The sequence below is a fragment of the Chelonia mydas genome, chromosome 1 (genome assembly GCF_015237465.2).
Source record: "Chelonia mydas isolate rCheMyd1 chromosome 1, rCheMyd1.pri.v2, whole genome shotgun sequence".
Classification (NCBI taxonomy): Eukaryota; Metazoa; Chordata; order Testudines; family Cheloniidae; genus Chelonia; species Chelonia mydas.
In genome coordinates this window covers 226,203,036-226,226,586 of record NC_057849.1, presented here as the reverse complement: position 1 = coordinate 226,226,586, position 23,551 = coordinate 226,203,036, and the positions used below count along the sequence as shown (strand labels likewise).

Genomic DNA, 23,551 nt, shown 5'->3' with positions numbered 1-23,551 from the left:
CAGATCCTCAGCTGATGAGTGTTGGTGTTTAATGGAACTACACTGTTTACACCAGCTGAAGATCTGGCCTAGTGGTCCTACTGCTGGTCTATGTTCAGTACGAAGCCATACATTTACATTACTTGAAGAGGAGCAGCAAGCCCTCTATGTCTCTCATCGTTTGGAAGAAGTAGTAGTTTGCATACAAGTTGATGTATTAACTAGCAAAAACCCTTGTCAAACATGAGTTGAGGTTGCTTAGCAGTACCTTGTGCACTTTCAGAATATGGAAGTTAGCAGCTGAAAACTGCAACCTTCAAAAAGCAGGAAGTACACACCACAGAACAAAGTGCAAACACTACAAAGCCAGGAAATGAAGAGTTAAGGCAATGTCTGCTACTATTCACATTATAATAGTTTCACAAAAAATACAGTTATCAAGAAAATCTGATAACTTTACATTTCCTGTTTTGGTTCTTGATTTAGTTAGATTGTAATTTGGGGAAAGTGAAAGATTACCTTCAGTGCTTTGACATTTGAAGTCTTGTTTCTTTCTTGTGTATCCACAGATATTGTGAACAGAGATATGAAGACTACATTGCATGTTTTGTACTGCTTGTATTCCAAATACAAGACCAAAGAAACATGAAGAGTGAAACCAAGAGCTAGATTTTCTTGCTAGTATATGCTGGGTTTAATTTTCAGTCCCTAGCTATGTGTTTGCCACTTTGCACATGCGCACACCCTGTATGACACTTGTTGCATTAATATGCTTTGAAAAGTGTGTATGCTTGCAAAGTTGCAGTTATATAACTTGTGCTATCTATAATATAAATGTGTGTGCACGTGCGTATTCAGGGGCCAGTGTTTTCTGCTGTTCCTTGGCTGTGAATTTTGCCACAGAAACAGAATCCACCCCTTGCTTCGTCTAAGGCCCCAAAATGCTGTGAAGACTTGTCAATGTGCTACCCCAGCCCCTGGCTGCAACACCTCACCCTTTTATCAGTGAGGGAGCTGGAAGTCATTTTTAGAACTTCGCACCTGTACTTGCACTGAGGTTGCTGCAGCACCATGATGGAGTTGAAGTCCATGGATAGATTCCAAGGGGGCTTGAAGTCCATAGTCTAATAACTCCTGTACTACATTTTCAGGCAGGATGATGAGATTAATAATTTTAAAAAATGGCTAGCGGTATGAAACTTGACAAGGCATGAAATGTTTGAAAAAACCTGCTTGCCTCTTAAAATACGTTTACACTGGAGAGACTATGCAGGCCATCCACTGTACAGTATTGTGGATTTCCCCGGTCCTCCATACCTCCTAAAAAACCATGAAAGAGCCCCCTTATTTGCCCTTTAATCTAACACAACATTGTGGCCTGCTCCAGCCCTCTTCTCCCTGCAACTCTTGTGCACCTACTTATGGCCAGCCTGAATACTAGTCTCTGCACTATCTAAGTGCAAGGGGAGAGGCTAACATGACTCCACCTTCCCCCTTACAAGGGTGCATGGGAGGGTGGGTGGGGTGTGGCTCATTCTATCCCAGTAACACTCAGAGTCCAGCACTGACGGGAGTTTATACTGAAACCTTTTTGTAGCTGCCACTTCTGAGTTTGCTCTTGTGGGGCACACAACCTGTATTGGGACTATACGGGATACCTATTCTGTACAATACCTCCAGCAGCTGCCACTAAGGTATGCACCCCCGCAATCCCCACCCTAATGTAGTTGTGGCTGCAAAAGCCACATTCCTCTCCTTTAACTGCCACCCTGGTGTTTAAGTCCTAGGCCCTTTGAGGCTTTCTTCAGCTTCATTTGACCTTAAAGTTATTTTAAATTTGCATTTCATGTATATTTGGCTTTGAAAAATTATAATTATGCAAAGCTACTAAAGGAGAGAGTTCCGCAAACCGCTATGAACATCATAATCCCATTTGCATTGATGCTAATTATCAAGATACATTTTACAAAGGAAAATCCAATGTCTGGCGCCAACAAGTTATCAAAAAAGAGCACCCTGCTTCAATAGCAAAAGTTAATTAAATCAGCTATTCCAAAAGATTCATATCTGACGTACATTCTTAGGGTTATCTCATGTATGAATCTCTGTAGATATCTTGTTTTGTTCTCCTGATGGGCTCCAAACATCTAATGAAGGGGAAGATCTTAAAAGTTTGTGTTCTTTATTCACTGATACGTTTACCGGAACATTACATGAAGATTAGAACACAGCTAGATTACTGAGGATACAGAAATAGAATGTCCATCACAGAGGGATTTAATGACTCTGGGGACTGGTACTATGGTATAGGCACAGCCTTTTGCCATTAGGTAATTGGTTAGAATCCAGCCCATGTTGCTAGTGACTGGAAGTCATTACTAGATGATGTATTTTTAGTGGCCTATGGTCACATAAACACCACCCAATACCGGAAACCTACTGACCACTATACTTGCCTACATGCCTCCAGCTTGGTTGTCTACAGCCAAGCCCTAAGATACAACAGAATTTGCTCCAATCCCTCAGACAGAGACAAACACCTACAAGATCTTTATCAAGCATTCTTAAAACTACAATACCCACCTGGGGAAGTGAGGAAACAGATTGACCGAGTGAGACAGGTACCCAGAAGTCACCTACTGCAGGACAGGCCCAACAAGAAAAATAACAGAACACCACTGGCCATCACATACAGCCCCCAGCTAAAACCTCTCCAGCACATCATCAACGATCTACAACCTATCCTGGAAAACAATCCCTCACTCTCATAGAACTTGGGAGGCAGGCCAGTCCTCGCTTACAGACAGCCCCCCAACCTGAAGCAAATACTCACCAGCAACCACACAACAGAACCACTAACCCAGGAACCTACCCTTGCAACAAAGCCCGTTGCCAACTGTGTCCACATATCTATTCAGGGGACACCATCACAGGGCCTAATCACATCAGCCACACTATCAGAGGCTCGTTCACCTGCACATCTACCAATGTGATATATGCCATCATGTGCCAGCAATGCCCCTCTGCCATGTACATTGGCCAAACCAGACGGTTTCTACGTAAAAGAATAAATGGACACAAATCAGACCTCATGAATGGTAACATACAGAAGCTAGTAGGAGAACACTTCAATCTCCCCGGTCACTCAATAACAGATTTAAAAGTAGCCATACTTGAACAAAAAAACTTCAGAAACAGACTTCAAAGAGAAACTGCAGAACTAAAATTCAGTTGCAAATTTAACACCATTAATTTTGGCTTGAATGGGGACTGGGAGTGGCTGGCTCACTACAAAAGCAACTTTCCCTCTCTTGGAATTGACACCTCATGATCAATTATTGGGAGTGGACTACATCCACCCTGATTGAACTGGCCCTGTCAACACTGGTTCTCCACTTGTGAGGTAACTCCCTTCTCTTCATGTGTCAGTATAATAATGCCTACATCTGTAATTTTCACTCCATGCATCTGAAGAAGTGGGTTTTCTACCCACGAAAGCTTATGCTTAAATAAATCTGTTTGTCTTTAAGGTGCCACCGGACTCCTTGTTGTCTATGTTAAATGAGTTGGTGATCTCAGTCCAATTCCTAGCTAGGCAGTAGTCCATATCACACAAATAACCCTTTCCTACTTTTTACAGACCCTTTCCTACTTTTAACATCCCTATTTTACAGACGGAGAAAATGAAGCACAGAAAGGTTAGCAAGTTAGTGCAGAGCCAAGAATATGATCCATAAGTGCTGGCTCACAATCCCTTTCTCCAGAAAGCACACCTTCAAACTTTCCCTTTTCCTTTCTCCAAAACATGTCTGTCCATTAACCATGCCCCCTCCATCACCAGATCAAGAGTGCAATTCCCACAGCTGATCACATAAAAGCTCTTCAAATGTGTTACTCTGAAATGAATGAAGAATGCTTGAAAATTGGAGATGGTCCTGATTTTGGAACATTTTGTGCTCTTTTCGTAAAGGGGAAGTTCCAATAAATAATGTAATGGAACGGAAGGTAGGGCTGTGGGAAGGCATATATTTAGATTTCATCTCATAGCATTTAAAATCTTGTGGTTAGATCCTCAGCTAGTGTAAATAAATACAGCTCTTTTGAGGACAATGGATCGATTTATGCCAGATACCTATCTAGCTCCTGAATAGGTGGATGGACTATGCTCTCCTTTCCACCTCAAGTTCTCGTAAGCCCTTTTGTAATGAGTAATCTTTTATTTTTATTTTTGATGTATGTTTTCAAAAGGATGACAACTAATGTAGTTGAATCAGTAACTTTAAAATAGAGACTGAAAAATGAATATTTTAATGTGTCTTTCACACTTTAAGCCAATTCATAATGTGCGTGATGTCTTGAATAAGCATATGTCTGATTATAAAAAGCCTATGTCTGATTCGTAAAGCATACTTTAGAATTTTAGTAATCCATTAGACAGCCACCCACTCCATAATTTCCAATAGAAATATGTACAAGTGCACTACTTATGTATGGGACACAGTCATAGATTTGTCATAGATTGATTAGTAAATACAGAATGACCGTGCTAAAGCACATATTCCATCAGCATGGAACTGGGGAAAAGAGAGTTATTTATTATTATTCTAAGATGTTATTTGTGCCTGGCACAACCAGTGACAGACTTGCTCTCTTTTTTCTCTTATGATTATCAGTCAATAAAAGAAAAATAAGCCTGTTTGTTCTGTATTTACTGGCAAATCTATCATGACATTTTAAGTATACCATGACATGTCCATATTGGGGCATTAATTTGCCTTGCCATATAATTAAATATACAAATGTAACTCTCCTGTAATTTTTAAATCCTAGAAATTAAGTATTCCCTGAGGGGAGAATTGGATGTGCTACTAGAATTCTAATCTATTCTGTTTTCATTACACCATATAAGTAGGCATATAAATTGAATTATGATGGATTGAAGACTGGCAAGTACTTCTAAGGAGCCAATGGCTCTGAGTGTATCAAATAATTTTAGAAGACAGAAAAAATATTGCACTGTTCTGTTGGGGACACTGGGGCATGGCCACTAGGTAACTCGAGGGGATGGAAGACCACGAGTGTCGATGAAGCCCCCTCGCACAAGGCCCAAGTGTCCTTGGCCCCCCCGCCTGGAGGCACTCGCAGCAGTTATGCTGAGGACCTGCAACAATATGCTGCAGAGTCAGACTGCCTGAAACTAAGCAAGGCCAAACAGGGCAGATATGGAAGAACAATGCTGAATAAAGCAGCTTTATGTATAGTTTAACAAATGATACAGAGAACCAGGGAACTAGCTGGGAACTGGATTGGCTGGCTATATGGATACTTGGGGCAGCTTGCTATTGGATAAGTATGCTGGGAAAAAGGATGTATAAAAGCCTGTGTAACTTCCTGCTCTGTGTACAGGATTTGAGATTCAAATCTCCCTGTACCTATTTGAAGCTTCAAATAAACTTTTTTGCTTCTCCACCCGTGTGATTATTGGGTGTAGCACACCAGGTAACGAACCACTCAAGCTGTTGTTCAGCCTCTCGGCACTGGGTGCCGGCAACAGTTCTATTAAATATTCAACAGGTGATCCAAGATGCTGCTAGTAGGGTGAATGCTAAACAATTCAGGGTGAATGCAGGGTGTTATCAGCTTGTTATATTGTCCTCATTTTAAAGATGGGTACACTGAAGTAGAGAAGTGACTTGTAAGTAGCTACACAGTGAGCCACCAGCAAAGACTTGAGCAGTATTGACAGGTTCCTAAGCCTCACTCCCATCGTTATTCCTTTAGATTGTACTGTCTCTCAAGCAGATATACTGTCTAGCAGACAGCAGAAGAGAAGAGCCCTACTGGGAAGAGAATCTCTGAGGACAGGAATGTTGGCAGCAGGGCCAGTTACCCAATATGCACTCAGTGCACTTGCACAAGGCCCCCATCTTATGGCAGCAGGGCCTTGTGGGCCAGGAAAGGGGCAGGGCATTGTAGGGGGTGAGGGGCAGAGGAGGGCTCCGTCTGCCTCATGTGGCAAAGCCCACAGGCTGGAGCAGGGAACCAGGCCAGACCCACGGGATAGGAGCCTGTGGGTGTTTGCAGCCAGGCAGGTTCATTCTCCAACACCTCAGGGGCTCCCACCCTGTGGGGGCAGGACCTTAATGTCTCCCATCCTTCCGGGGGCAGGGAAGGTGTGCCCAATTTCCATTGTGCATAGGGCCCCAAAATTCTTTAATCTTGGCACTGGCTGGCAGGAGGCCTGTGGAAAGAAGGGCCGAGGGAAGGGTGGAGTTACTGTGATGCACTGATTGTACGCTTTAAGCACAGGATGCAGTGGATGTGCAAAAGCATCTAGACTTGTTATAGAATAAAAAGGAAAACAAATAGACATAACTAATTTGAATACAGCAGGCTCTGTAAAACTCATGAGATCAGGATTCCTGGCCCTCTACAAGACAGGAGCTACTTCCTATGGGATTCCTTAATCACTTTTGAACTCCCCAGTGTGGGGCCAAACTGCAATAGGAACCTCTCCCTGCATTCTTTCCAGGTAGCTGGCCCTTAAAATTTGGGAGCAACAAGCAGTTGTAGTCCTAAAATGACCATTATACGTTTGACTGCTGAAGGCGAAAACCTCTTTTCCTTCCAGCGGTAAGTATTTTTTTTTCTCCTTTTCTAATTCTTGAAGAGATCATTTGTCCCCAGAGTTACCTGCCACCATCTCATTAGCAACTAGGTTTTAAACCTTAGACATCAGTTAATCAAAGTTTCCCCTCCCCCTTAATTCAGAAGAAAGATACAACTTCATTGCTCTAAGGACTAACAGCCGTACTGAGGATTTGCACGCTTTATTTTTCAAGGAATTTATTTCAGAATTAGCAATAACTCGTGATATTAGTAGGGAGGTTGCAGAAAACAAAGCAGAAGAAAGACCATGCTACATCATCCCCTCCATTGATGCAGAGGCTGGTGGATTTCACATGGAAGCTCACATTTCCAGGGGGAACACAAAAAGAGAGAGAGAGAGAGAGACACTAAACTGGAAATTAAAGTGAATCATAATTCAGGAGCATCACTGAAGGTTAAAACCCAGGGAGGTCTTTTTCAGCCAACAGGTTGTTGAATCTGATATTGAAAATAAAAATCTCCCTTTTGAATTTTGGTTTAAAGAACATCAGAACACCTTTTTTCATTGATTGTTTCTGTCCACACCCCAGTGGCTGCAGGCTCCCAAAATTTGGCTCTCTCTCACTCCATTAAAACAAGCGTGTCCTGAGCCCCTCAACTTTAGCAACTAAGCAATATGGAAGGCTTTAAGGATTTCGTCCAGAGACATTTCCAGGGTGCCTTTCTAAAATTTAAACCTATGAAATCTCACCCATCCTGGTGGAAAAGATCCATAGCCTCAGAAATTATATAAAACGAGGTAAGTATTGAGTAGAGTAGGCCAGAAAATGATTTTTTTTCTCAGTGGAAAATTTGGAGTTTTTGGTGAAAAATTAAAAATAAAAGTATTTTGATTCTGAAATAGTGCCTCATGGGAGGTGTAGTTCCCATGCCTCATGCTCCCCTTCTGCTCTATAGGCTGGGATTCCTGGTCACACTATATCTCCCATGATGCACCATGGTCTCCCTCTTGGTGAGGGGTATATCATGGAAAGTCATACGGCTGCAGTGCATTATGGGAGATGAAGTCTGGCTTGGGAACCTGGTCCATAGAGAAGAATGGGAGCATGAGGCTACTGAACTGCAACTCCTGTGAGGCACTGCAGTGGCATTTCAGGAAAAAAATATTTCTGGTTCTGGGTGTTCATTTCTTTGACAAAAAATTTTCCATGGCCACTTTTTGTGAAAACTTTAGTTACAAACCTTATTTTCCATCAAAAACCTGTTTTGATAGAAAATATACACTAGCCCTATTCTGTGTCTTCACCATGACTTGTGTGCCATTGCATGCCTCATGATTCAATGTAATTAACACCTCTGGTCTCAAGCATTTTTTCTCTATATTTGTCAGCTTTTATGATGGACTTCATGTTACTTTAACGGTGGTGAATGTAGCTGGCTGAACACCCCTTGAGACTGAAGCCTCCAGTTTACTACCAGGACACTTACAGTTCAAGTAATGGCAGTTTAAACTCCCTTCCTGATGCCATAGAAAATTAACATACCTCAAACCAGTATTGGAGAATCCAACTATTTACTTACCTAGAGGAATAGCCCCAGTAATGTCTGAGCACTTGATAACCAGTTGGAGTAAAAAGAAGGCAGTTTTGGCTCAATGCTCCCTTAGTCCTTATTGGTTCTGATAAGATTGCTGACCGGGTGTGTTGTGACAGATCGCTCTCAAGGGTATAGAAAAGAATAACGTTGTTATGGAAGGACTTTGTCTAGGATGCTTTTCCTTGAAGCTAGAAGGTCAGGAATTGCTGTTGAAACGTCTTTTAGCGGATCCCCACAGCAGGAATTTTGACTCTGACCCATCTCTAATTGAGAACCCATGTAAAACGCATACCTTGTACTTTCCACAGAGCAGATGGTGCAACAGGCTTTACTGACTGCAGCCAGTAAAATAACAGATTGTCTAGAAATTTTCTTCACTCTTGGCAGACAATTGAATTTAGAGTGCAGCATGTTGCTTAAGCTTATTATACATTTCAGCAAAAGTGGGCAGTCAGTGAAATTTTTGTCATCGGCTTTACTGAAAGCTCCTTAAACTAAAAGATAGATGTTGGAAGTCGCTTCATGTTAAATGATTTGGCCAACAGTTGGGTGTATGTGTTTGTACCCCTTTTGGAGAAAGGGGAAAGTACCCCTTGTGGTACTGTGAGTAGAAAAAGACATTTTTGTATGTGTAGGATTAATTTACTTGCCAGACTTTTTTTTTTTTTAAAAGTATAGTGGAAACCTCTTACGTCTAGTGTGTCACATTTCAAAAGTTTGTAAAACCACACTTTGTTTCCAATATTGCATATGAGAAAACTGAGCTTTTAAATGTATTAAAAGTTAGGTCATCTATATTAATTCTTTGTCACAATAGCGATTTTGATTGTTGGAAGGATAGCTAGGTAAGTGCAATTAAGTCTTGAGCCATGTCTATGCTGTGTGGCAAATTGCCGGCACTACTATGATGGGTCATGTGCTTTCTCTTCTTGGGGGGGTGGGGAGGGAGTTCAGGGCACCATTTCTTGCCCCTGAACTGGGGTATTAACTGCCCCACTAGTGTCCTAGAGGAGGGGAGTGGAGAGGGAGGGACCTGGGCCTGCCCTCTACTCCGTGTCCCAGCCCAGGGGCCCTAGGGATAGCGGTAAACCACTAGAACTAGCGGTTCCTTCCCCTGGGCTACTTCCCTCTCCTGCCCTTCAGCTTGTGGGGCTTCCTGCCCTCCCTCTGCACAAACCAGGTGTCCCTTTACCTAGGGTCTTGGTCTTCTTAGCCCACCGCAGCACTTCTCCAAACTCTCCTCTGCTTCCTTCTAAACTGCTCTCTGCTCCAACACCAATCCACTCTGCATCAACTCCTCCTCTTGTCTGATTGAAGCAGGGGGTTTTTATCATGTGACTGGCTTCAGGTGCTTTAATTAATTTATAGCAAACTTTCTTTATTTCTACAGGGAATAAGGCTCCCGTCTAACACTCTCCTGCTGCCCTCTGGCCATGCTGTATTACAGCTGGCATATTTAGCTTTTTAAGTGCTTTCTGTAAAGAGCTACAATGGCAAGAAGCGAGTTGCTGTACGCAACAAGTTTTATTGATCCTACGTAACCTAGAAAGTGTGCTAATACTGTTGAGCTCCATCTACTGTCACATTATCTGTCAAGTGACTCTTATGGAGGCACTGGGGAAAGAGAGCGAGCCTGGTAGTTTGGTTTCCCGAATCCTAGGTGAATGCCCTAAGTTCAAGACCCTGCTTCAGTGACTATGTATTTATATATAAAAAGAGGAAAAAGCTTCAACAGGAGAGACTGAGAAAGCCCCACTCCAGAATACTCCCTAGTCCGGTGGCTAACCAACTCTCTTGCCATGTAGGTGACTGTAGCCAGGCGGGGCACTCACCGCTGCAGCGACTCCTGCTTGTCAATCTGGGAATTAGCTCATCCAGCTCAGGAGTGCCCTTGTTATACCAATAAAATAAAAACCAGCAGGATCTTATTAAAGGGGAAAAGGCAAAATGCCACATTTACTGTGAATACACAAAGAATCATAGTAAGCAGTTAGTTATAGCTTCATATTTATTCACACATTCATTCATACACACACACACACAGGTTCTGCAAGGTTATCATAGTTACCAGCCTTAGAGTTGTTCATGCCAAGCCACTGGCCAGGTGACCTGGACATGAGGAGGGAGCAGGCCCTTGTCAGATGCGCATCTGATGCTCCTGGACGTTGGTTTGCAGAATCAGACCCCAAAGTTCTCACTTTCTAGAGTCCATTTTTATAGGAATTTCTTCCTATGCCAGTCTATGGGAATTGCTTCATCATGCTGTTGCTGAATCAATCGGCAGATGGCACATTCCTGACAGATCCATGCTGCCAGATGTTATCTTGTTCTTTGGTTCTCCCATTCTTGAGGCTGTTGGGTGGATTCCAGTCTGCCCTCCGGGGTTCCTCTGGTTATTTCCACTTGACACCTCCCTCAGCCGAAGGACACTGGATTCTTAGGCTGGCACCTCCCTGATCATTCAGTTACTATCCACACCAAGCATCCATCCACATACATCCTCTATTTCTATTTTAATCACAATTGTTAAAGCGAGATGAATACAACAAAAGGGCAGGGAGTCTCTGGGTGCTGTTTCTGTTACAGAGTATTGCTTTGAGTCTCTCTCTGTGTGAGTAGTTGTTACAAAAAATTGCTTTGAGAACAGACTCTGTCTTAGAATGTACTAACACAATTAGCAGTCTGCAAGTTTCATACATAGAGGGAGAGAAACAGTACCAAAAACCAAGAGACCTCTTAATTAGTAATACCCTGGAATTTAAACTATGGGGAATCAAACTCATTTGTGATTTTAATACAGAACTTCTTTAATATGATCCAACACCCTCCTCTGGCCCGTTCCTCCCCTGCCCTTACCTGCCCCCCTACCTCCACCACTTCAGGCCCCACATCCTCCCGGACCACGGTGCCCCTTACCTTGGGGTGCTGCCCCTGGCAGCATCCCCACACTCTGGGTCTCCCCTCCCAGGGGAACCCCAACCCCCTATACCCACCTTGCCTCAGTGGCTACTCCCAGTCGTCATCTACCCCCTTCTCTCAGGGGCAAACTGCAGTCTGAAGTGGCCACCCCATCACTGGCAAGGGGGTTGGACTGCTGCCTTTTCTTGCCCTGGCTGCCTCCCTGCAGCCCTAGTACCTCCCCTGGCCTTCACTCAGGTGGAGCTGCAGTCAATCAGCCTAGGCTCTGGTTCAGAGCAGGGCAGTAAACAAAGCCTCTCAGCTCCAACCTGCACTCAGGTGGGGCTGCAAGCAGTTAACAAGCCCAGGCTCTGCTTCAGAGCGGGGCGGGAAACAGTCACCCAGCTCCAACCTGCACTCAGGTGGGGCTGCAGACAAAGTCAGTTAACTCAGGCTTTCCTTCAGCTAGCCTGAGGGAGGGGGAGACTGCCACTCATTGGTTGGGTGGCAGGGGGGACGCAGGCCCTCCCACTCCACTGCGCCCCAGCCCTGGCCCCTAAGGGTGGCGGAGCGCTCTGCCACCGTGTCAGCGAGGATCCTGACCTCAACATGCTGACTCGCTCACTGTCAGCTTTGCAGCCAGACAGGGGTCTACTATCCCTGGGCCACTTGCACTCTCCCACTCCAAGGGTACCTGCTGGTCTGGTGAGGTAAGGTGATCGGCAGGGGCCTCCGTTGCCAGCAGAAGCTCTGCCGGGGTTGGGCCAGCCGGCGGTCCTGGCCAGCCATCTGTCTCCTGCAGGGTCGGGTCGTCCAGGGGTCCAGGCGGTCCGGGTCTGTCGTCTGCTTCCCCCGGGGTCAGATCAGTCCAGGCGATCTGGGCCAGTCGTCTGCACTCTGCGGGCCTGCTGACACCTCCCAGCACGAGTGCTCAGGGGACCCACCTGTCCCCTCCAGTGCCTGGGCCCCTACTGAGCTTCTGGGTCCCACCTTTATACTTCCGGCCCCGCCCCTTGGCTTTCGAGGGATGAAGCTAGGGGGTAGGGCTTCACCCACGAGGGGGTGGAGCCACCCTCTTCCTCTGTTTGGGGAGGGCCAGTCCACCTCACTACAGTGACCCGTGTTCAAATTCCTTCTCACATAAAGAGCAGGGCGAAACTGAATACTGGTTTCCCAGGACCGTAACCATGGTGCTAAAGATTATAAGGAAGGGCCTCCTCCTCCTCCTCCAATCATTCTTTACTTCTGTCAAAGTGCCTGAAAGTTTAGACTTGACTTGACTTTTTTTGACTTTTCTATTTGCCAAAAAATACTTTAAAAAATTTAAATTTAAATTTAAAAAATTGTTTTCAGTTCAACCCAAAGTAAAAATAGTTTGAAATTTTTTTGGTCTTGCCAGCAAACTGAAAAAGCCATTATTAGCACAGCTCGAGTCGACTCCCGGGTTAAAGTTGTGTCAGAAGTTTTCAGATTAATAGGATCTTTAAACCTTTATTTTGTAAAAATCTCACTGAAATGACAAAAACCAAAACACAGAATGCAAACTTTGAGCATGACTTGAATTTTCATTGTGGGCTGATGAAAAATGAATGGATGGAGTGAAAATAATGTGAGTTAAAAATTTTGATGACAAATCTGCCGTGATGCAAACACCATCAGGAAAGAAAACAGAGAGTGATTGACTGACCCACTCCCCCAACTCTATAGCCTAGGGAGGAAGTTACTTGAGCTGGGAAAGAGGGGACTAGGACTTCACATCTTAACTCTTCTCATTGCTGTTTACATTTCCATGCAATATGCTACCCTTATTTTGACTGAGCCCATGAACCCCAAACTAGAAGACGGTCAGGAAAGAGCTGCCGAAAACTTCCCTCTACCATCCTCCATTTTTAATGTAGGTTAGCAGAGAGTTTATGCAAGGTCACTTCCATCACTGAATCCAGGTCTCTAAAACGACAAACTCCAATCTTATTCACCGCACCCCACTGCCATTTTGAGACACCTGTTGAAAAACAGAAATTAAGGTGCATTCAGAAGGCTTGTTTTTGTGTTAAAGATAGCACAAGGTGAAGGGGTTAGGCTAGAGCACATATTGAAATGTAGTTCGAACACAGTTTTGTCCTTTCTGTACCGGGTAAGCAAGCCGTATTCGAAACCTTTCTTGATCTGGAAGCATAATGAATTAAAATCTAAACATGGTGCTGTGACAGAGGTTCCTGATCCAGTATATTATCACTTGTACGGCAGTAGTGCCTAGAAACCCTAGTCAGGGGCCAGGACCCCATTGCACTCTAGGCACTGTATAAACACTTGAACAAAAAATGGTCCCTGCCCCATAGAGCCTTAGCTGCCTGGACTATTGAAGCTGGTACAGCTTGTTGCAGGAACAACTAGCCTGAGCATCTGGAGATCCAAATTCTAGTCCCATCACAGGTTTCTCTGTGTAAACAGATTTGTTTCTAAGCAGGAATGTTTGTTTACGGAGGAGTGTGATTAATCTGTGTTGGGTCTGCTTGTATAGAAAATGTCACACTCATCCCAGCATGTTGTGACATCTTCCTACACCAGAGGAATATATAAACTGTTTCCCAAAGTTAAAATAAAAGTTTACAAGCTCAGTTGAAACAATCTTTTTTTAAAAATTGTTTCAAAGGACTTTCAAAGAATTTTGCATGTTTACAGCTCATCTGATCTCCCCACCCCCCACCCCAGTGAACACTGAGCACTATAAGGATGCTCGTTTAGAGCCATCCCTCCCCAACTTAGCACAGGTTTAGTTTCTTGGGCACAACTGCTGGTGTGCGACAAATAGCCTTATTTATAAATAGCTGGTTTCTGCCATATATTTTCTGGGTGCTCAGATAATCTGAGATAATCTGGGCTATATAAATACTTTAAATGGCTAGAGGAGGTCTCTACAGGGCTCACATGCATATCCTTATACTTGCTGAGAAGCACGTTAAAGTAGGTTAAACTGCTTTAATGCACAGCTCCTGATCTCTTGATATCCCCTAGGCTATTCAGTCATACAGTCACAGGACTTTTCATATCATATCTGACCAGTGGTCTCTACAGTCTTATACCCTGCCACCAACAGTGGCTTAATGCTAGATAATTCAGAGGATGGTGCAAGAAACCCTACAGTAGGCATTTATGGGATAACTGCCCCCAGGGAAAATTCCCTCCTAACCCCCAACAATTACAGGTTGGCTTGTGCCCTGAAGCTTGAGGGTTGCTATGTAGCTTCCAAAACTCTTGTTCATTTTTAATACATGATTTTAACTCTGGATATTCTTGTTATCCATATAAATGTCTATTTTTTAAAATTCTGCTGAGATCGTAGCCTCATTTAGTGGCAGTGATTTCCACAGGTTAATCGGGCATTTTGTGGTCTGAGACCAGGCTTCTTTTTAGTCATGTCAGTTTAGAAAGTAGAAGCTATCTAAATGCTTTTTATATCTTAAGTAACTTTGTGTTGTAAGTTCTTTGCCACCACTTCTTCATAGGTTGTTATCATCACTCTGTCCTATTCAGTCTCCCAATTTCCTAAGGTGGTGTTGAACAAACATTGGATAATTTTTCAAAGTCCTGTAGGAAGTTACACTAATGTATGTTTCTATTGCTTGTCTATTAGAGATGAACTCAGAGAGAGAGCCGCTTGATAAGCACTTTACAAAACTTAGCTGAACTTTCCCTCAGCTCTGTTGGATATGCTAATCCTAATGAGCATTCCCATCACTGGAGTCAATCAAACTGCATACAAAAATCACCTAAGTGGCCTGTAAACAAGAAATTAGAATGATCCAGCTTCATGTAATAAAGACAAATGGAAAGTTCTGTAGCCTGCTGAGATAAATGTTCTGAACCTTGGTGGATTTGTAAGGTGGAAACATTATGAAGTCTAAACAAGCTGATTGATATAGTCAAGATATTATTAGGATTTTTTTTAAAGGTACAGCGAGCACACTTCCCAATTTTGTTCTGTTTTCAAAAATTCCAATGTTTTGAGATATATTCTCTGCACTTAAAATGGGGAATACCACTGGAACTGGTATCATCTCTAGAAAAACAGAAGAAATCTTTAAAATGATAGTGACCATAAAACTAAAACTTTTTTAGGATTGCCTAAGTATATAAGAAAAATATCAGATATGGGTCTAGTGAAATAGCAGCAGCAGCAAATTATTCTGAGTTATTCCTAAGAGAAGTTTCCAGGTTCATTATGTGTCAGATATTATTTTAATTGATTTTAGTACCTTTGTAAAAAAAAAAAAAATCTGGAGTGCTGTTGAAAAATTACATACCCCCCAAAAATGATGTTGGCAGTGCCTTTTTCTTTGCTTTTCTTCATTTTCTGCTCCAAGTTGTGTATCTCTTCTAAATCACAGACAGTAGTCTTGGATTTTACTTGGTTTTACCTGAATCTGATCTTTGCCTATTCATCCTGTTCTGTCTCAGCTGGTTCCTTCCACTTGAAGAGAGGAGGAAGCTCTGTCTGGCAACTTGCCCTCACAACCCTTCCAGGCTTGTAACTTGACCTCAGATGGACCAGGGAGGATCGAGAGGAATGATGACCTAGTGGTTAGGGCACTATGGAGACCTGGAGTCAAGCCCCTGCTCTGCTACAGACTTCCTGTATGACCTTGGATAAGTCACTTAGATTCTCTGTGGCTCAGTGTCCCCATTTGTAAAATGTGGATAATAGCACTTCCTTAGAGGTGAATTGTGAGGATAAATACATTAAACATTGTGAGGTGCTCAGACACTATAGTAATATAGGGTCATATAAGTGCCTGAGACAGGGGCTCTGCTTGTCCAAGGAAAGGGTCACTGGTACATAACTTCAGTCTGAAGCTGACAACATTTATCTTGAATATGTCAACAGACAATAGAACGGAGTGCCTCTTCTTTTTCCTCCCCATCCCTTTCTCTTTGTTCTACCAGTGTTTGGTTGAGAAATTGACTTGACAATACAGAAGGCTTTATAAATAATCTAAGAACATTTTAATCTTTGCACAGTTAACATTTCAGTCACTTAAGAAAAGGGTTAAAAGAACAGATGGCTTTGTAATTGGCCATTTTTCTCTGAACACCTAGAAAAAGGGCAGAAGGTTAATATAGTGTGTAGTTATTGGGAAATTAAGCCTTAGACTGTGAAATAGAATGCTAAGTCATAGTACTGGCTTTGGGGAGCGAAGTAACATAAAAATAATCCTTAAACCATGACACATATTAAAGAATGTTTAGTTAGTTCTTTGTAAGCTAACAGCCCAGCTTGATATATTCAACGAAACGGACAACTGCTATGTTTTGCTTTGGTACCGAGTCTCAGTGTAGTAATTCAGTTTCCAGTACCACAGGACACCACAGAGTGCTACAGATGGCAGAGTTGGGATAAGAAGTGACCTGCGAAAGGTGAGAAAAGACTACCGGGGCCGGGGGGGGGGGGGGGGGGGGAGCGGGGTTCTGACTTGAAAATAAAGTTACACTCGTCAACCTACACTACATAAAAAAATGTGATTGTACCAACTGAGTGGTAGTGATATCTGTGCTAAACAAAGTATGCAGTCTCAGGCTCTCAGTGTGAGCCTGAGCCATCCACACCTTTTGGGCTGCTGCTGCCCTGTTCCCTTAAAGAGGTACTTTCATAGTATATCATCCAGGATGCGGATCTTGTGACTGTCATCCATCACCATGGATGAATGTAACATTCTTTGTCTGGGGGTTATGTCTTAAATTAATCTGGAAATGGAAGTTAGTGCAGAATGGGCCAGCCCATGTGTTAAGCAAAGGGTCTCTTGATAAGTGCAATGCTCTGTACTGACTGCCTGTGGGTCCTTGGTAGAATTTAAAATATTGGTACAGACTTATAAAGTCCTAAATGCCCTAGGACCTTCGTATATAAGGATATGTCTACACTTCCTGTTGTGACATATTTTGGACCAGTGAGGGAGCAAATTCCCATCAGATATGCTAGGTATGTACTTGGGAGGCAAGCTCCTCCTGCTGCTCACTCTACCACAGCTACACTTCTATCTTTAGTGTGCTAGTTCGTTCAGAGATAGTGTGCCCATGCTGCCCATGCTGGAAATTACAGCTTCAGCTTGAAGTGTAGGCACACCCTAAAAAGTTCCTCTCATTTGCTTCCATGCTACCACGGTTGTGGTAAGCAGAGGTTCTAGAACTGGAGTCCCATTAGTATAAAAGAGGGGACTACTGGCAGAGTATCTTCTTACAGGGTCCATCCCCAGCCTTTGGAATTTGCTCCTGTGATGGTCCAAAATAGTTGCGTTTTCTGACCAAAAGGGAACACCCAGCTCTTCCTCCTTGGCTTTGAGGGAGGAGGGAGATTGTGGGTCTTATGAGCAGGTCTGTTGGAAAGGGTTTAAGTTTTGTGTTACTGAGAGGGTCTGTTAACTTAATGGGATTGTTCTCTATTTAAAGTTTGTCAGCGGCACCCAGAGCCTGGGGGAAGAGGGCACTCTTTTCGATAGCTCTTTTGAAACAAACAATAAAATGTATATATTTGCCCACATATTTCTTTAAAAATTGATCTTCCCATGTTAGCTAATTATTGCGAAAGCAATATGGATCTAGGGACTTGAAGTCAACGGGAGTCTTTCCACTGATATCAATGGAAGTTAAACCAGGCCCTTAGAGCATGCCTTGCGAGTACTTCCCAGCCTGTCACTTCTCCTGGCCTCTTCGATCTTTGCAAATAAGTGAGAATGCTCTACGTAAATGTGATATCCCAATTCTGTCCAAAAGTGCAGTCTTCTTCAAAAAGGCCTTTTCATCACAGGAATGACATTCACAATATTGACACCCCCCAAAAAACACCAATCAACCGACCAAAAAAAAAAAAATTGTAATCTAGAAACTGATCAACCTTAAAAAAAATTAATTCCTGAAAAGGGAGAAGTGCCAAAAGATTCCAGGAAGTCCACTAAGAGCTTTGCTATTGACTTCACATGAAGGGTGGTCAGGTACTGTAGTGATTGGTAGCAGAATAAAAACCCTGAGAGAGAGACAGATGAATGGATAAACACATGATTCTGGCTTCACTGCAGGATCAACCATGAGGAAATGCTGAAGACTCTTAGAGAGAGAGAGAGACTTCAGTACACACACTTCAACAGTGACAAAAAGAATATGGAAAAATACTGGCTAAGTATATGACAAAAAGAATATGGAAAGATACTAGCTAAGGATTTGCATAAATGTTCTGTTTTTTTTTTTCAGATGTGCTCACTTATGAAAGCTCTCCCCACTCCCCTGTGTTAAAAGGATTATGTGGTTTTTGTATAGTAGATTTCAGAGTGGCTGGCCTCAAGACAATTAATCAGTAGAATTTTTATTATCAAGGTTGTTTACACATTTGTATCTGCAGATGGTCCACATATAGCTTCCTAGTGGAGAATATCTCATAATTATGCCAAAATATCATTCCTGAGATTGAGCTGAGGTTTCTGAATTATAAAATGAATACTTTGTTGGAGATTTGGTGTAGAAGTGAACGTATCAGGAAAGAAAAGGAAGTTGCTATGTCAGTTAGTATAACAGTATTTTGAAAACTCTGGATGTGTGGACCTAAAATGCATCTCTCATTGGCTCTAGTTGGTACTGAAGAACAGTTATGTTTTGAATTAGTGATAAAGGGGATATCCATCTGGTGATTCTGATTGCATGTTAAACAGTTCTTGCAAGTCGTGTTTTCAGTCCACTCTGTGTTACTTTTGCCCTCAAATTACACAAAAATGCTGTTTAAGTCAGTAATGCTTTAGCTACAAAAAGTGAAAGGTTGAAGCATACACCAACTTAGTTTAATTTGTCATGTTCAACTGTTATCACAAATAAATAAAGTGGCCACAAATCATTACAAAAGCGGAAACAATATTTGTATATAGAGGTGTGTCACAAGGACGTCCTGGCTCTTTAAAGGGCAGCCAGGTGAAAAATACCTATTTTCACTCACTTTCTTATTGTTTTCTAATTTTTTCCAGGTGGAAAACAGTAGAACAGTGTGAAAAGTGTTTCCAAATAACAAAATGTCATTTTAAGTCCAAAAGAAAGAACATTTTTTCATTTTGTTGGGGAAAAAACTCTCAGAAACCCCCAAAATTTGGGGGGTAAAAATGTCTAAAGGAGATTTTTATGGGGGAAAATGTGGGATTTCTGATCAGCTTTCATGTGAATTGAGAGACCTTCAGGGAGCAAGTAGATGTTTTCAGGCCTCTCCTCTGATCAGATCTGAAGGAGGAAGGACTGCTGGTGACTCTGGTAAGGAAGAATAAGAACACCAGTGATTTCTGGTAAGGGCTGTGAAAGGAGTTGGGTGGAGCGAAGATGGGTAGACCTTCTAGAGAAGATTGAAGGAAGAGCTTTGTTTGTATTTGTATTTGTGAACTGACCAGTCCAATCTGGTGGACCACTGCACTGTAGAATGGTACTTCAGAGAATAAGAACTGGAGGATTTGGCTTGTGTGAATTCTTTGTTTGCACTGGACTTTCATTGTCCCAGAGGGAAGGATTTCTGATTGGTTTGGCTGAAAGGGTGAACTATAACTAACTACCCATATAAGGAAACTGGCATGGAGGGGTGTGTGTGTGTGTAAACTGACATAGTGGTTGTATATGCCACTGAATGAAGTAAGCCCTACTGTTCAAAGAGGATTAGAAAGTATTCTTGGAAGAACTTGTGGTACTCAGGAATTGAAGGATTCTAGGAAAATAAGTGGCAGGTAAATTGGGTAGACATGGGCTGTATTGTGTCCTCATTTGCCATCGAGGAAACTGGAGCTTTAGCATGGGCAGCATATGACTCCTGCCTTTGGGGAGGCTGGGCATGAGCTCCGGAAGCTCCCTAGAAGTGTGTGCGTGGGGGGGGCCACCAGCGCCTGGACTGTGGCCCTGCCCCCTGCCCTCCCCTGCTCACCCTTCTCCCCCTGAGGTCCCGTCCACGCTCCGCTCCCACTCTACCCCAGGCCTGGCCCAGCCTGCCCACTGCTTGTGCCTCTTCGCCCCCTCCTCCGAGACCCCCTTGCCTGCCTGATGCTCTTGCCAATTTGCCCCCTCTCCTGAGGCCCCCCTGCCCACCACTCGTGCCTCTTCATCCCCTCCCCCAGGCCACGCCCACCTGCCACTTGCACCTCTCCGTCCTGAGCGGCGGGCGGGGGATCCTTGGGGAGAAGAGGTGGAGTGAGGGCGGAAGAGGAGCAGTATGGGTGGGGCCATGGGGGACAAGGATGAGTGGGAGGGGGGGCCTTGGGCCGGAGTGCAGGCGGGGGTACAGCCTGGACGCCCTTTCGGCGGTGGAGTTCCCAAGGCGGTGGGCTGGCATGACTCCAAGAAGAAGGTGTGCTGCATCCTGTTTGGGGAGTCTTAGTCTCCTCTGGCCTCTTACACCCGCTGCCCATGAGCTTGAACCTGCTGCAAGTTCTTAGGTGGTGTCTGTGTGGGGCGGTGGGGGGAGGGTGGTGCATAGATGAGAGACACATTTTCTGAACTGTGCACATACGTTGTGTAGGTGTTGAGGCAGCAACTGCATAGTATAGAGAATCTGCTTGGCAATCTCCTCCATTGGTGCCAGAATCCCCAAAGGGCCGTTTTGAAGATGGAGACTGGGTATGGCTGGGGCATTGGTGCTATACCCTCATCCATGATAAGGAAGCCAAGTACAGCAGCAGCCATTTTCTAGAAGAATCTATACTCCTCATTGACAAAGGGATATAGCTAGTTCTTCCGCTTCACCTGCACAGGATGGAGGGTCGCTCCACACCCTCTCTCCTACCAGTGACTCTCTTACTACCTGATCCCCATGTGAGACTGATCTTATCCTGAAACTCAGCGCCACCTCCCGATCTCAGTTGCACCGGTTTTACATTACTGTAACTCTACGGCTATTGGTGGAGCTACTCTTGATTTACACCAGTGTGACAGCTGTATCAAGCCCGCAGTGTCAGAAACATTGGATCTGTGTATACCTAGCAGCCAGGGAAGTGTATGAGATCTGCTTAAGACCTGCTGTATTACAAGGTAAATGATCGTTGTCTGGATATGATCATTCTTACTCATAATTCTTTTTTTTTTTTTTTTTTAATTAAAGCCGAGCTTTAAGGTGCAGAATATCTTGAGGGAATTTGCTTTTACTAGCAAGGATACAAGTGAACTATCAGAAAATCATGAACCTTGTAGAAAAATGTTAAAATCGGAGTACTGGCCCATTTGTTGTTTCAAAGCAAGAGACTGGTGCAGGGAATGATTAATCAGGGCAGGCCACACAGGACAAAAATGCCTTAACAAAAATTGGCAACAGCTCAACTTTGGCTGAGGATGGTGGTTGACATGGACTAGAGCAGGGATCGGCAACCTTTGGCACGTGGCCCATCAGGGAAATCCACTGGCGGGCTGGGACGGTTTGTTTACCTGCAGCGTCTGCAGGTTCAGCCGATCGCAGCTCCCACTGGCCACGGTTCACATCCCTCGGTCTGGGCTGCTTCCCGCAGCGGATTTTCCTGACGGGCCGCGTGCCAAAGGTTGCCGATCGCTGGACTAGAATGATCGCTTTATGTAAACAAGATGATAGTGCAGTCCAAGGAAGTGTAGGCTGACTTCTGATATCCCTGTTTATTTGTATTAGCTTCTCCCATGTTTCTAGTTTAGTGCCTTAAAGTGCAGCAGAAAATTCAAATTGAAACTGGGTCCTGAGCTGATAGTCACACTGCAAATCCACTTGAGAAGGGACCCTGCAAGTGCCTCCTTAATTTGCAGCAAATAAAGAGCAAGGGAGGGTAAGCGATCCCCACCAGAAAATAACATAACCAGTTCCGCTTCTTTTTTAAAAAAAGATGCTGTGGGCAGTGATGAGCTGCCAAAATCTTAACAACGGGTTCCCTCCTCACCCCACGAGGGGGTCGTTGCCTACCCCTGCCACCCGGGACTCCTGCCCCATCCAATCCCCCCACGTTCCTTGACACCTCCCCCCAGGACCCCTGCCCCATCCACCCCCCTCCCCTGTCCCCTGACTGCCCCCAGAACCGGGCAGGAGGGTCTCGTGGGCCACTGTAGTGGGCGCCCACCCCACCCTTAAGAGCTGGAGGCACCTGCCGGGGGGCGAGGTGGGGAGTCCCGGCAGTGCTTACCTGGGGCAGCTCCCAGGAAGCATCCGGCAGGTCCCTCCGCCTCCTAGGGGCGGGGGAGCGTAGCTGGGGGGGAGCAGGGGGAGTGGCTGCTCCCCCCACTGATCACATCAAAAGTGGCGCCTTAGGCGCCGACTCCCTGGGTGCTCTGGGGCTGGAGCACCCACGGGGAAAATTTGGTGGGTGCAGAGCACCCATCGGCAGCTCCCCACCCCGTGTCCAGCCCCAGATCACCTCCGCTCCGCCTCCTCCCCTGAACGCACTGCCCAGCTCTGCTTCTCTGCGCCCCTCCCTTCCCATGAATCAGCTGTTCGGCGGGAAGCTGGGGAGGGCTGAGAAGCAGGCCGCGGCTTCCCACTCAGGCCAAGGGTGGTGGAGGTGAGCTGGGGCGGGAAGCGGTTCCCCTGCGCACTCCACCCCGGGTTACCTGCTGCAGCGCGAGCGGCCCCCCTCGTGCCCCGCCCAAGCTCACCTCCGCTCTGCCTCCCTGGGCCTGAGCGGGAAGCTGCCGCTTGCTTCTCAGCCCGCCCCGGCTTCCCATGCAAACAGCTGAATCACGGGAAGCCTGGGGGAGGCGGAGAAGCAGGGCATGGCGGCGCGTTCAGGGGAGGAGGCAGAGGCGGAGCAGAGCTGAGCTGGGGCTGGGGGGTGGGGCGGGGAGCTGCCGGTGGGTGCTCTGCACCCACCAAATTTTCCCCTTGGGTGCTCCAGGGCTGGAGCACTCGTGGAGTTGGCGCCTAAGGCGCCACTTTTGGCCGATTAAATTTAGAAGCCCTTTTAGAACTGGTTGTCCCTTGCGGAACAACCGGTTCTAAAAGGGCTTCTAAATTTAACAACCGGTTCTAGCGAACCGGTGTGAACCGGCTCCAGCTCACCACTGGCTGTGGGCATACTTAACTTCCTGAGGGGCTGCTGGACCGGTGCGGCCCATCCCTACTGGGCCTTCACTCCTCTCCCACCTGGAAAGTGGGGAGGTATCTAACACCTGTAAGGCATCCTATTCCCTCTTTCTGGACCCAACAGACAGCTTTCTGCAAGTCCAAGGGTGTTGCACATTATCCTCCCTGTACCCAATGCAAAGTTCCCCATGGAAACTAAATACAGCCTAGGGTGGGACACATAACACCCCCATCAGTCAAGGCAGGCTTAAGGAACTTCTGTGATCACAATTAACCCCAACCCACCACACCAGTTTGTCCGGCCTGAGAGTGGGCCCTTAAAAGGGAGGCACTCAGCCCAGGAGCTGTGGCATTCTGAAACAAGCAGAACTAGAGCCCACTTGATAAACTGCTTGAGAGTACTGCCAGCCTGAGCCCTCTGAGGAAGGAAGA

The 23,551-nt window shown here is 45.0% G+C and overlaps 1 protein-coding gene across 1 annotated transcript in view; it reads left to right on the top strand.

Moving 5' to 3' along the window:
* Positions 1–4,981, top strand: part of PARVG (parvin gamma) — a 35,962-nt gene extending 30,981 nt beyond the window's left edge. The window contains exon 13 of the mRNA XM_007061747.4: positions 549–4,981. Within this exon, the coding sequence (XP_007061809.2) occupies positions 549–628 (80 nt within the window). The 3' untranslated portion in view covers positions 629–4,981. The remainder of the gene's footprint in view (positions 1–548) is intronic.
* Positions 4,982–23,551: the final 18,570 nt, after the last annotated feature.